The sequence below is a fragment of the Podarcis bocagei genome (assembly GCF_964188305.1).
Source record: "Podarcis bocagei genome assembly, chromosome: 5".
NCBI classification, from domain to species: Eukaryota; Metazoa; Chordata; class Lepidosauria; order Squamata; family Lacertidae; genus Podarcis; species Podarcis bocagei.
The window spans coordinates 31,606,548-31,621,414 of NC_138129.1; the positions used below are offsets into that span (position 1 = coordinate 31,606,548).

General features: G+C 44.8%; 1 protein-coding gene across 7 annotated transcripts in view; it reads right to left on the bottom strand.

Annotated features, from left to right (window-relative positions):
• TOX2 (TOX high mobility group box family member 2) overlaps positions 1-14,867 on the bottom strand; it is a 265,849-nt gene that overhangs the window by 141,786 nt on the left and 109,196 nt on the right. For all 7 annotated transcript variants that reach the window (XM_081196327.1, XM_081196329.1, XM_081196326.1 and 4 more), the window contains exon 2: positions 1,960-2,025. In XM_081196327.1, the coding sequence (XP_081052453.1) occupies positions 1,960-2,010 (51 nt within the window). In that variant the 5' untranslated portion in view covers positions 2,011-2,025. The remainder of the gene's footprint in view (positions 1-1,959; positions 2,026-14,867) is intronic.

The window sequence follows — 14,867 nt, forward strand, 5'->3', positions numbered from 1 at the left end:
CAGCAACTGGAGTTTATCCAATCTCTAGCAACTTCTGACTGGATATATGTCTCACTTCACCATATCTGACAAGCTCACATATTGTACCTCTGAAGGTGAGCACTTGTTTCTCTTCTTGTCTTTGGTTTAACATTACTTTTACATCATGGTCAATCTCTGATCTACATGTGAAGCAAACACTTCACTTAAGAATTCAGATATATGGCCAAGACAAGATGCCTGCCAGAGTAGTCAAGAACATATTGCAACCTTGCCTCAGAAAGCAGATATCAGCATCCAAGAAAGAAAGATTACAGCAGTCTTTGCCTAGATATAAATCCTTTGTGCAGGATTATACTCTGCAATGTTTATTGCTGTGCATTTCTGTGACACAGACTGATAACTTACAATATGCACTGAGTACTACATTATGCGGAATGCAGTTTGTAGTCTTTTTTCAAACCTCCAGTGGAGCAATCAAATTTACTGAAGACAGTGAAGAACGCTTGCAAAGATCTGCTGCCTATTTACTCAGCTAAGCCAGATGCATAGGAACATAGGCTGGTGCTGCATTAAAGAAAACCAATCATAGGATTGGAAAGCACTTCAAAGGTCATCTAGGGATGCAGGAAGCTGCCTTACACAAGCTCAGTTTTGCCTACACTGGCAGTGACTCTCCAGGGTTTCAGAAAGGGGACAATCCCATCCCTATCTGAATTCTACCTGAGACTTTCTGCATGCAAAGTAGATGCTCTGCTACTTAGCTATGGCCCTCCTCCATCACAAATGTATCTGGGCCTGATTCCAGTGCCTTTAATAACTGTTGCAGGAGGGGAGTCTGAGGAATTGAGACATATAGCGGTGACGAGGAATGAAGTTTCTGGCCTAATGGATGAAATAAAAACTGAAAAATCACTGGGAATATGAGAGTTCTCAAAGAATTCAAACGTGGAATTGCTCATCTTCTCACAAAAATACGTGACTTGCCCCTCAAAGCAGCCTCCATATCTGATGACTGGAAAGTTACCTATTATTTTAAAGGGGGGGAGGGTCCAGGGCAGATCCTGGAAATTAACAGGCCAGTTAGATTAACATCCGTCCTGGGAACACTGGAGTAAAGTATTGTTAAAGATACAATAGCCAAGCATGTAGAGAAGAACAAGCTGGGGGTCATCCGGCAAAGCTGAATGTTGGGAGATTCAGGACAGACAAAAGGAAGGAATTCTTCACACAAAACAAACTGTGGAAGCCTCTACTACAAGATATCATGGTGCCTGCCAACCTGTATAGCTTTAAAATGGGATGGTGAATGAGGCTACCGCTGGCTTCTGGTCATTATGGCTATATGTTGCCAAGGAATACTAGCCATTGTTGGGGGCAGGCTGGGACAGCAGGAGGGGTTAATTCACTGATGTCATGCTTTGGGCATCACAGAGGCATCTCATTGGCCACTGAGGGGAAGAAAGTTGGACGATATGGGCATCTGGTCTGATCCAGCAGAGCTGCTCTTATGTTCTTAGTAAGGTGCCACAAGGCAAAAAGAGCATCACAAGTAAGTGCAATGAAAATGATGTCAAGCAAGCCGGCCGGTCTCAAATCGTGAATCCTCATTTGAAATGAATTTCAAAGCCAACCCTGTGTGAGAGATCAAATGTATAACATGAGAAGTATGAGTGTGCCTTTCCTCCAGTATGCGCCGGCTTTTCATAGGGTAGTAAAGGTTAAAAATGAAACGAGTCTTCCTCTATAAACGCTGTTCTGAAATGGTAGAAAACCTTGCACAGCCTTTGCAGACATTTACGGGGAAGGTGACATCTGAGATGCTATTTGACACCTCTGCACAACTCTGCACTACGCCGTGTCCTTAGTAATGCACAAGCAATTTAATTACAACTAATACAGGACAGCACACAAGCAAATAATGAGCGTGGTTTGATACCCTGCATATACACACAGCCCACAAAGATTGTTACGTTTTACCTGATTTGCTGAGAGGAACTCCTGGTTATTGTCATTCATTCCCATATACATGTTCTCTCCGTCAAACTGGAAAGACAGAAGAAACCAGTGGTTATCACTGTAGCCAGGAGAGCTAGGTTCTGCTGCTATTTTAGGCGTTTTCCAAGCACTTTCATTCCAAAAAGTTCCATTTTGCCTGAAAAGGATGAGTTCATACTGACTCTCCTGCCCAAAGCAAATTGGGTTGTATACACCAACGTTCCCATGGGTGCTCTTCATTAACATGGACAAGGACATGACCCCACACATTATGCACCTATAGAGAAGCATCCTGAGATTGCATATCCAGTGTAATCAAGGCTCAGTTTGCACCTACTGCATGAGACTCCTAAGAAATTAAAAAAAATAAGACACACAAGAAGAAGTTCTGTAGATCCCACTGTCAGAAAAAGAGTACTCCACCACCTTTTATCACCCATCAGGATTTGGGGTGATGGTCAAGGAAGCTTTACTCAGAGTAGACCCATTGAAATTAATTAACAAAACTAAGGTCCACAAATTTCATTAGGTCTACTCTGCATGATTTTACACCCAAGGATGCACACTGTCCCCTCCCCCACATGTTGCACCAGACATTGTGGGGTAGTTAATTTTGATCTTCTCCCTTTCCTCCCCCCTCCACTGGGTCCCTGTAAACCTGAACCTTTAAGAAGGGATTCTACTTAAACAAGGGTATTCCCACCCCCTTCATTTTGCCTGCTCTATTCTTGTATTGGTCTGCAAAAGGGGTTCATTCAACTCAGCGAGAGTTAGAGGCACAGTCTCTCCCATCTAACTTGATTATAGGTTTTCCTGTCATGGCTCCCCTGAGCCAGTTTGGAGCTGGTTGTAGGTGAACCAAATCATCTGCAGTGAGTTGTCCTAGCAGCTTATGGTAGCCTATGGAGGGAAAGTACACTGCAACTTCCCACCCAGGAAAAAAATATACCCGTATCTTAGGGTGTGTTCATGTTATTGCTTTTGAGTACAGTGAAATTGTTGTCTTCTGCTGCGTTTCACAGCTCCCACCCCCCTTCCCAGCTGCTCACATCAGCAAAGCTTCAATTCTTTTATGCCTGAGCGCACACCAAGGGATGTTGAGCGGTGGGGGTGTTTCACACCATCGCTAGAGTTGGATGAGGAACAGCTTTAGGGCTCCAATCAAGAGCTGGTTTGTGAAACAACGCAAAGCACAGTGGTACCTTGGTTTGTATACGTCTTGGTTTGCATACATTTTGGATTACAAACACATCAAACCCAGAAGTGTGTGTCCCGGTTTGCAACATTATTTTTTTTTGGATCATAGCCCTATTTTTTTTATTTTTTTGATTATGAACAAAAATAATTTGGAGGCCCCATTGGTGAAAGCATACCTTGGGTTACAACCTGTTTTGGTTTACAAACGGACCTCCGGAATGGATTATGGTTGTAAACCAAGGTACCACTGTACAGGATACAGATGCATTTTGGAAATTATAATGTGAACATGGGTGAAAAACCAACACTGGAAATGCAATGGCCAAACAGTGAATGGGAATGTGAACACTACCTTGGTCTCCTCTATACAACTTATTTTCTGACTTCTAAAGATGTTACCCCTGCCACTTGGAGAATGGCACTATCTACATCTTGGATTGTGTGTATGTCTGTGTTTCTGCTTGCCAAACCTTCCCTGCTACTTGATACTTTGGGTTATCCTCCAACCAATATCTCTTGCAAAGTCATTTGGAAACAGAAGCAGCAGGCTTCCAGCAGAAAACTGATCTTACAATTAACAAGAGTCCCTGCCCAAGACACAAAGTCTCAGGTGACCCTTGCCTCCCGAATGAAGGAAAGGCCCTTTGGCATACAAGGCTTTCTCAATCTAGCAGCTGATACTCAAAAAGCTCTACGACGGGCACAAGATGCTGGGTGTAAACCCTTGTGATTATACAAGCCATACTGGATTATTTCTTACAAATTATACTTTCTGCATTAATTACAGTATTAAAAAACATGTAAACCTAAAAGGAACTGTAATAAATATTAACCTGTGCTCCAGTTTTCGCTCCTGCTCACCTTTACTTATTTCTTTTGTCTCCCTCCTTTATTCAGCATCTTATCAGCATGAATCTGTCAAAACTGCTCGAGTGAAATCTTACTCATCTGTATTGCTATGGGGCAACGTAGCAAAAATTATGCACAGGTGGTGAAATATCACGTAAGAGTGCTTTGAACCGCAGAGACTGAGAACCTGGAGGAAATCACCAAACTTGTTCTGATTTCTTTCTCCGGTGCACGTTCTTACAGGGAAGGCCCCAATCTTACCTTCAGAATTGTGCAATGTAATAAAGCTTCTACAGTAAGCTCAAGCCAGACTTAAAGAACCCCTTTCTTGGTTACTTTATCTGAGCATCAGAAAAGGACTGGATGCCACGACACAGCTAGAGGTAGCTGATCTTTCACATTATTATTCAAATTATCTGAGATTTTGAACAAAAAAAAAAAAATAAAACAGGTCAATGAAACTTTTTTAGTGCATCAACATCACTGGTTGAAATCTGTAAGCTTCAGGCTTTAAACAGAATTCTTCTTCAGGCAATGATTTTGAACAAAGGCTGAAAGTCTGGAGCTATATGAAATGCTGGCAAACGTGGGATCCTGCAACATGATTGCAGGTGCTGGGTGGTCTTTGCAGGGGAAAATACTTGGGAGAAGTAGGAATGCTTATCTTTTCCACCACATAACACTTCTCCCCATCCCCCAGCTACCATTTGCTGGAAATGTTGGGATGCAACCTAGCTTGTAGTAAGTATGGTGGTTTTGCATGGGGAGAATGCAGATAAAAGGAGGAAACTCCAAGCTTCCTAGACTGTTTTTCTGAACTAACGTGCTCTAAACTGATACTTTTAGGGTTGCTGACCTCACTTCCACCATCCCTTCCTTCTCCATTCATCCCACTATGAGAGAGAAGACAACTTGTGTGTCTTTACCGAGACGAAAGAATAAGTATGGCTCTTTGTACCTCCAACTTTGATAGAATTAAACTAGGAACTACCTAAATATGCATTTCCTTTAATAAATTTAACTTTCCTGTCTTCCACACTAAAAATCACAGTGAGACTGCTTCTAAGAGTAAATATGTACCTCCAAGATATTTCAGTACAAAAGTTCAAACTTCTTCTGATGCATACAAACTCAATATGCCATCAGCTTTCCCATCAGCCGGACTCTGAGCCTGGAAACAAGTCTGTTTGGAGCGAGGGGTGGTAGCAGAAGCAAAAGAAGAAGGGTTTGTAGGAGGGCATTGGAAGGAAAGGAAAGGATAATAATTCCCTTCCTCCCCATCCTCCTTGATAAACATCCCCAACCCTGTTATTTAATAAAATACAGAACTGAAGACCCCTGTTTTACAGCTTTATATGTAGTCCCTACCTAGCAAGGCATTAACTGAAAATAACTGAAGAATTTTAACCACACTGGAGAAAACCAGAAACAATAGCTTTGATAAATAGGTACATCAATGACACCTTAATTTACATGTCATAAAATAAAGTGCAAGACTCAAAGACCTGCTCAGTTCCTTTGATGACACAACTACTATGTCATCATGCACTGAATTGAGTTTATGTAAGGACGGGCACCACACTGCACACAATGAAAGGTAAAGTAATAGTGACCTGGGTGTGACTTAGGGTGTGGAGTGGCTGGCCACAAACGGTACTGCATCTGTTACACAACATGAAATCAACTCATGCTATGTACACCATATGACCTACACAGGGTCAGCAATGGTTAGGGCAGGATTCCCCTACTCCATCATTCCAAATAAGCACCAGAAAGCTTAGTGTTAAATTGTGTTGTACAAAAATGTACAAGCAATAATGCATATCACTCAGTCACCTTTTAATTCTTTTAGAGTAAGAAAGAACAAGAGACGAACTCCCACTCTTCCCCCTCAAAAATATGAAACCTATGGATTTTAGAGTTTTGGCCTACTAGATGAATTGCCCTAACATGAGTTACGAAGGAACCTGGATCCTTTTAATTACCCTACAAAAAGCCTCTGAACTGATTTGTCTGCAATTTGGCAGGCTTGCTTCACCCTGGAAAAGCTCCTGTGCTTGTAAATTTCATCCACTTTGGCCAAATGGGGGTAAAAATTACAGCTATTTTAGATTCCCAATTATAGTGAATCGGGAACACACAGCTTCATTTTATACAGAACCACTTAGAACTCAAATTTACAGACTGACGCAGATCTTAGGGCTGATGTGCAGCCCTAATATACACACATGTGACTTCAATATTACAAGCATGTTCCTATTTTCTTCTGTGAAACGTTAGAACGTACGCTGTTTCAGATATTATTGCATCATATCCATATCTAGTCTGCCATAATCTCAATAATTTGCAACTACATTAAGCAGTCCAGATTCTAAATCAGTAGAGCTGACTCCCACAATGAAACAACTAGAAAACAAAGGTTGCAGCTTTGAAACCATGATTACAAAACACAAATCAACAGGAGGTGAATTTAGCATTGCACCAAATATTGCATATCTTCTATTCCAGATGTACACTACTGCAAGCAGTATTAATCTACATCTCTCATAAAATGCACGCTCATTTCTATATCCATTCAAAACCCATTATTTTCCATCTCCAGGAAGAAGCCCTAATTGTATCAGCTCCACTCTAGAACTAAGCAAGAAATTGAGTTCATCTTCATATCTATGCCTTTTTAAAAGGTGCTATTTCCTTGGAAGCAAATGCAGACTCTCCCGTTATGTAATTCCAATTTGGTAAAACATACTTGTTTTATTGCTTTATATACTATACTTGCCGCCAACTCAGTAACTGTAATGAAGCCTGTCTTGAAAATTACTGTGCTTCTGATTGCCAACCAGTGAGGCTGAAAATCAACCCTCAAAATTCAGGGGAAACTTCAGAACTTCCTTACTGCAGATTAGATTTTTTTTTTTTTTACCCCTCCAGGCAGTAAGGGCACAAACAAATTTATTATAAAAATTCTCCTGCCAGGGTATTTTTCCAATTAAATGTTTGCCACTTATGCTATAGCCAGGTATAGGAAATAAATAATGTGTGCTGCATTCTCATTCTCATTGCACTGCGCAACGAAATTGAAGACAATCGGCTTCATCATTCCACACTGATTTACGGTTGGAACAAAATATTTTAATATTTTCCTTTTGTTAGGATGGTTTTCTCCCAGTTTCGATTAGAAGTATTTCCTCATGCATGTCGAGATACTAATCAATTTCCAGATATAAGGACATAAATTCATCATACTCTATTTCCAATAAAAAAAAATCGATCTGATTTATCCTTAATTACCTAAACATCCTGCACAATGGAAACAGTTACTTCCTTGTTCTGTTTATTTGAGAGAGAAAATAGCCCGGAACTACTGTCTTAATTATTCTTCTGTCCACATGCAATTGATTTAAAATACATATTTTACTTTGTATGCCCAATAAACAAAGAAGAATTTTAGAGCAGAAAAAGAAGAAAAGGCATGGGTGATGTCTAATTCTTGCAAAGCTCTGAAAAGTTTTATCTATTCTATTTAAATTGGATATTAACACTACCATCATTTTATTTGTATGCTGACTTTCCATAGTTAAAACCATGCTCAAGGTGTCTTCCAACATGAATTTGTTCTACATAATTACAAATATAACAAAAGTAGTCACAAACCATTAATAAAACACATTAGAAAGTACTCAAACTGAACAATTTCCACACAAATCGTAAGATTGAAAAATAAAGATTTTATTATTATTATTAACCCTAAATCATACCCCAAACAGAAGAGTCTGTTCAGCAGTCTTGGCTTTTGCAGGTGGAATCAATCAGGTCCCTGCCCTCCCAGGCCAGATGTAAAAAGGCATGCAAGGCAGGGAGCAGCTCTCACAGCCAAAATGGTCAATCTATATTAATACTCAGTTGGTTAGAGTGTGGAGCTGATAAGGCCAAGGTTGCAGGTTCAATCCCCATTTGGGACAGCTGCATATGCCTGCATTGCAGGGGGTTGGACTAGATGATCCTCAGGGTCCCTTCTAAGTCCAGAATTCTATGATTCTATATATAATACATATAGTGTATATAGTGCATCTATACACACCATCACTAACAGGAGGAGGAGGAGGAGGTCGTCAACAAGTGGCCATTATTACTAGCAGGGGCCAAATTACGTTTTTTAAATGGATAGGAGGATTTTTTAAAGACATTAATTTGGTTCTTCAACAGGTAATTCCCTCCCCCTTCAGATTACATGTAAGTTTGTTGAAGAACAGAGTTAGGAATTTTATTTTAATATTCATTCATGAGCAGCGTACCAGCTTAAAAAACATCAGGATTTGGTAGTTTGCATTAAACTATTTTTGATACCCACTTACTGAATTTCAACTGTTGCTTTTGATACTTGTGTCTCTCCTTTTGGCTTATCTTCTATCAGATTTTAATTGAATTGGTTCTCTTCATATTATATTACACACACACACACACACACACACACACACACACGTACACGTATTATATTCCTCTGTTTGTTCTCTAGCACACTGTTCTTCTGTGTTGTTGTTACTGTTTGCTGGTTACATAATTTGAAGTAGGGTGGGACTGTGTGAGAAATAACCCCACGCCTAGGATTAACTGACAACCAGCCATGGAGGTGTCAAGCTGAATTCAATGGCTTAATCGAAACAAAAAACAAAAAATTCCTTCCAGTAGCACCTTAGAGACCAACTAAGTTTGTTATTGGCATAAGCTTTCGTGTACACGCACACATCTTCAGATACACTGAAACAGAAGAAGAAACAATCTGAAGAAGTGTGCATGCACACGAAAGCTCATACCAATAACAAACTTAGTTGATCTCTAAGGCAGTGTTTCCCAAACGTTTTTGGGCAACGGCACACCTGTGTACTAAAAAAAAATCTCGCGGCACACCACCATTAAAGCCCCGCCCCGTGACGTCAGCGCGCAGCGTCACGCCGGGAGGGACGCACAAAAGTGAACGTTTTTTCCCTCGGCAGCTCCTCTCAGCTGCGCTCAATCCGCCTCCGCGCAGGCTGAGGGAGGGAGGGAGGGGCGCGTGTGACCCGTCTCTGCTGGGAGACCAAACCCAGCGAGACAGAGTCGCGCGGAGGCGCCCAGGCAGCGCTGCCGGCTGCGAGGAGGAGCGCCAGGCAGCAGCAGGAGGCGCGGCCTCTCCTCGCCGCCCCCGCCCCGCCTCTCGCCGCCCGACTCGCCCGCCTCCCTCCAGGCATCTCGCGGCACACCAGCCGGTGTCTCCCGGCACACTCGTGTGCCGGGGAACACCGGTTGGGAAACACTGCTCTAAGGTGCTACTGGAAGGAATTTTTTATTATTATTTTGTTTCGACTACGGCAGACCAACACGGCTACCTACCTGTAACTAGATCAATGGCTTGATGTTTGTTGAGTGTGGTATCTGCAATGAGCTATGGTGAAAAAAGCAACTAAGTGTCTTTAACCTTTTTGTTCAAAGTTCAAATTTAGCAAAATACCACCCTCCATGTTGCTTAGGTAGTAACTACAAAACAGATTCCCATAAATGTGTTTCTTCGTCAGTTTGCAATTTTAGGTCATTTGTTCTAGATAAAAAGCAATGGAACGCAGCTTTTTAACGTTTTTAAAGGTAACATTGACATGCACTACAAATACTATAAGCACTATAAAAATAGTAAAAAGAAAGCGGTAAGAATTGGGATTTTTTTGTTTGTAAATGATCTTTAAAAAATACAAACATCTTGTCCAGAATCAGAACAGGAAAGCACTGTCAACAAAGCAGCAAATTTCACAGACATTGATGGGAAAGTCTGGGCATGTTCCTGGAGTTGGTTTTGCTCCTAAACTGTCTGGTAGCATCTGAGCTCAAAGATGTCTTTGCAGAGTTTTGCCAGATGCTGTAGCTATACCAGCCAGTGGAGAAAGAATATCTGGCCACTTTAACACATCTTGTTCCCAATCAGTATAGACAACTGCAAAGCACTCTGTGTGGGGCTGCCCTTAAAAAATGTTTAGCCCCACACAGTTGTAGCAGCCAGAGTGTTAAATGGGGCCCATTTTTTTTGAATACTGTATGCTTCTCTAGTTCTAATTTGCATTGGCTTCCAGTTCATTTCTAGGAACAACTTCACAATCCAAACTCTGGTTAGAATCATAGAACTGAAGAGTTGGAAGGAACCTGAGGGTCATCTAGTCCAACCTCCCTGTAATGCAGGAATCTCAGCTAAGGCATCCATGACAGATGGCCATCCAGCCTCTGCTTACAAACCTCCAAGGAAGGAGAGTCCACCACCTTCCAAAGGAGTCTGTTCCGCTGTCAAACAGCTCTTAGAATCAGAAAGTTCTTCCTGATGTTTAGTCAGAATCTCCATTCTTGAATCCATTGGTTGGTGTGTCCTAGCCACTATAGCAGGAAAAAACAAGCTACCGTATTTTTCGCACCATAGGACGCACTTTTCCCGTCTTAAAAACTAAGGGGAAAAGTCTGTGCGTCCTATAGAGCGAATGCAGGGAGGAGGCAGGCAGGAAAAGCCCTCAAGAGCCCCACACAAGCTTCGCGCGGCTCTTGCGGGCTTTTCCCCAAGAGGGAGAAGGGACTGACGCCGCCAGTCAGTCCCTTCTCCCTCCTCTAGAAAAGCCTTGCACAACCTCTCCAGCCGGGGGGAGGCTTCGCAAGGCTAAAGAGGAAGCCAGGGCAGCGAGCGCGATGCATCCCGTTCGCTGCCCTGGCTTCCTCTTTAGACTTGCGCGCCTCTCCAGCGGGGGTGGTGGGGGTGGGAGGCTTCGCAAGGCTAAAGAGGAGCCAGGGCAGCGAGCGCGATCCATCCCGTTCGCTGCCTGGCTTCCCCTTTAGACTTGCGCGCCTCTCCGGGGGTGGGGGTGGGGAGGAAGCCAGGCAGCGAACGGGATGGATCGCGCTCGCTGCCTGGCTTCCCCTTTAGACTTGCGCGCCTCTCCGGGGGTGGGGGGGGGGTGGGAGGCTTCGCATGTCTAAAGGGGAAGCCAGGGCAGCGAGCGCGATCCATCCCGTTCGCTGCCTGGCTTCCCCTTTAGACTTGCGCGCCTCTCCGGGGGTGGGGGTGGGGAGGAAGCCAGGCAGCGAACGGGATGGATCGCGCTCGCTGCCTGGCTTCCCCTTTAGACTTGCGCGCCTCTCCGGGGGTGGGGGGGGGTGGGAGGCTTCGCATGTCTAAAGGGGAAGCCAGGGCAGCGAGCGCGATCCATCCCGTTCGCTGCCTGGCTTCCCCTTTAGACTTGCGCGCCTCTCCGGGGGTGGGGGGTGGGTGGGAGGAAGCCAGGCAGCGAACGGGATGGATCGCGCTCGCTGCCTGGCTTCCCCTTTAGACTTGCGCGCCTCTCCGGGGGTGGGGGGGGTGGGAGGCTTCGCATGTCTAAAGGGGAAGCCAGGGCAGCGAGCGCGATCCATCCCGTTCGCTGCCTGGCTTCCCCTTTAGACTTGCGCGCCTCTCCGGGGGTGGGGGGGGGTGGGAGGAAGCCAGGCAGCGAACGGGATGGATCGCGCTCGCTGCCTGGCTTCCCCTTTAGACTTGCGCGCCTCTCCGGGGGTGGGGGGGGTGGGAGGCTTCGCATGTCTAAAGGGGAAGCCAGGGCAGCGAGCGCGATCCATCCCGTTCGCTGCCTGGCTTCCCCTTTGGACTTGCGCGCCTCTCCGGGGGTGGGGGGGGGGAGGAAGCCAGGGCAGCGAGCGCGATCCATCCCGTTCACTGCCCTGGCTTCCTCTTTAGCCTTGCGTGCCTCTCCAGCCGCAAGAGATCTACCAGAGGTAGATCTTAACCCTTGCCTCACCTGGGAGCTTCTCTGGGCAGGAATTCCCTCAGCTTAAGTGAGGTGGGGGAAGTGTGGCAAGTAGGGGGGTATCTACCTAGACACTGAAGCCACATGTCTCTCAGATGAAAATTGGGAGTGGGCATTGTGTGAAGTGCTCTGATGGTGTTTCCTGCTTGGCAGGGGGTTGGACTCGATGGCCCTTGTGGTCTATTCCAATTCTATGATTCTATGATTCTAAGTGGCTGTGGATCTCCTGCTGCAGAACTGTAGGACTGTATAGAGTTGGGAGGGCCACCTGAGGGTCATCTAGCCCAGCCCCCTCACAATGTAGGAATCACAGCTAAAGAACGCCAGGCAGATGGTCCCCCAACCGCTGCTTAAAAGCCTCCAGTGGTGGAGACCCCAAACACCTTCCGAGGTCATAGAATTGCAAGGTTGGAAGGGAACCCCAGGAGTCATCTAGTCCAGCCCCGGTGGACAGCGGGCGCAATCCATCCCGTTGCACAAGACTAAAGATGCTGTGCAAGGCTAAAGAGGAAGCCAGGGCAGTGGGTGCCTGCCCTGGACTGCCTTGTCTTCTTCTTTAGCCGCGCTGGAGAGGTTTAGCTCCTGGCTGGAGAGGTTGCGCGGCTATGGATCCCGTGCGCTGTCTTGGCTTCTTTGCTCTTTGGGGCTGGTGGGGGAACCCGGGCTTCCCCCGCAGCCCCAAGAAGCTCTGGGAGAAGCAGACAGGCTGCGCACAGCCTGTCCGTTGCTCTTTGTGGCTGGGGGGAGGGATAATATTTTTTTCCTTGATTTCCCCCTCTAAAAACTAGGTGCGTCCTGTGGTCCGGTGCGTCCAATAGAGCGAAAAATACGGTAGCTCCAATTCTCCACGTGACAACCCTTTAGATATTTGAAGATGGCTATCATATCTCCTCTCAGTCTCCTCTTTTCCAAGCTAAACATACCCAACTCCCTCAAGTGTTCACTTGTACGGTTTCTCCTGTGTGTTTGTAGATGTACGGTCAGTTTCGAACCTTCGCTGATGCACTTTCCGCACTCCATACATTCAAATGAATAAAAGTAAATGTATGTTTTACTTATAAAGCTGTAAACCAGGGATCGCTAATCCAGCAGCTTTAGACATCCTGGTTGGTGGTCCTGTTTTGTGGGTGGTTTGTTGGATGTGTGTGGAATTGGGGTTTGTTTGTGAAAGGGCCTTTCTGATGGGAGGTGGATGGGAGGCTCAAGTATGTTCCGTATGTGTTTTATTGAGAGACTTTCTCTAATTCTGTGTTATACCGCCACCCTCAAAGCAGTCGTTTTGTAAGTGGCACCCACAGCACTTTCTCAAAATTCAGAATATGCCTGCTGGCCCAAAATGGTTGTTAACCCTTGCCTTAAACGGTTTGGAATGTTGCAAACGGCTTGATGATGAAGTTGTTGTTTGTTTATTAAATCTGTATACTGCCCTCCATCTAAAGATCCCAGGGCAGTTCACAACAGAAAGAAGTTGTGTATCATTAACAGCGATATCAAAATCCCAATTTGCAAATGCTACTATTTTGATTGAACTATATCGAGCTTTTAAATACTGAAGTGTTATGGCATTTTTAAAAGATATGGCTATGTCGTGTCACATACTTTTGCACAGAACGGATGAATGAGCCCATAGGCTCCAATGCTACCAAAATAAACACGCTTAAAATAAAGGGGGCAGGATCAAGAGAGCTTCTGGGTAGTTAATATTCGATATCCAATGAAAACAAGGGGAGCTTTTGCATGGGTTTGTCTGACAATCTTAAAGTCTTAAGTCTTAACCAATCTTAAAGATTATATCTACCAGGGATGTACAGGAAATACCCTTTTATTTGTTAATTAAAGCATATATATATATATATATATATTTGCTTTCGTAGATTTTCACGGGTACAGGAATGTAGGTTTTGGTGTCTTCGGGTGTCTTCCCGTGTAAGAGTTGGGGTGTCTAGGCGACGTTTCGACGAGGTCTCACTCGTCATCTTCAGGCTGGTGCTTTCAGAGCTCTGTTCTAGTAACAAGAAGCCGAAAGCACCAGCCTGAAGATGACGAGTGAGACCTCGTCGAAACGTCGCCTAGACACCCCAACTCTTACACGGGAAGACACCCGAAGACACCAAAACCTACATATATATATATATATATATATATATATATATATATATATATATATATGTAGGTTTTGGTGTCTTCGGGTGTCTTCCCGTGTAAGAGTTGGGGTGTCTAGGCGACGTTTCGGCAGTTGCGTAGGAACAAGAGATCACATAAGATGGTGGCTCTTCTCGTAGGTTCTTGTCAGCTGGAAGGTTTCCTCCCCGTAGAGGTGAGATATTTGCTTTCGTAGATTTTCACGGGTACAGGAATGTAGGTTTTGGTGTCTTCGGGTGTCTTCCCGTGTAAGAGTTGGGGTGTCTAGGCGACGTTTCGGCAGTTGCGTAGGAACAAGAGATCACATAAGATGGTGGCTCTTCTCGTAGGTTCTTGTCAGCTGGAAGGTTTCCTCCCCGTAGAGGTGAGATATTTGCTTTCGTAGATTTTCACGGGTACAGGAATGTAGGTTTTGGTGTCTTCGGGTGTCTTCCCGTGTAAGAGTTGGGGTGTCTAGGCGACGTTTCGGCAGTTGCGTAGGAACAAGAGATCACATAAGATGGTGGCTCTTCTCGTAGGTTCTTGTCAGCTGGAAGGTTTCCTCCCCGTAGAGGTGAGATATTTGCTTTCGTAGATTTTCACGGGTACAGGAATGTAGGTTTTGGTGTCTTCGGGTGTCTTCCCGTGTAAGAGTTGGGGTGTCTAGGCGACGTTTCGGCAGTTGCGTAGGAACAAGAGATCACATAAGATGGTGGCTCTTCTCGTAGGTTCTTGTCAGCTGGAAGGTTTCCTCCCCGTAGAGGTGAGATATTTGCTTTCGTAGATTTTCACGGGTACAGGAATGTAGGTTTTGGTGTCTTCGGGTGTCTTCCCGTGTAAGAGTTGGGGTGTCTAGGCGACGTTTCGGCAGTTGCGTAGGAACAAGAGATCACATAAGATGGTGGCTCTTCTCGTAGG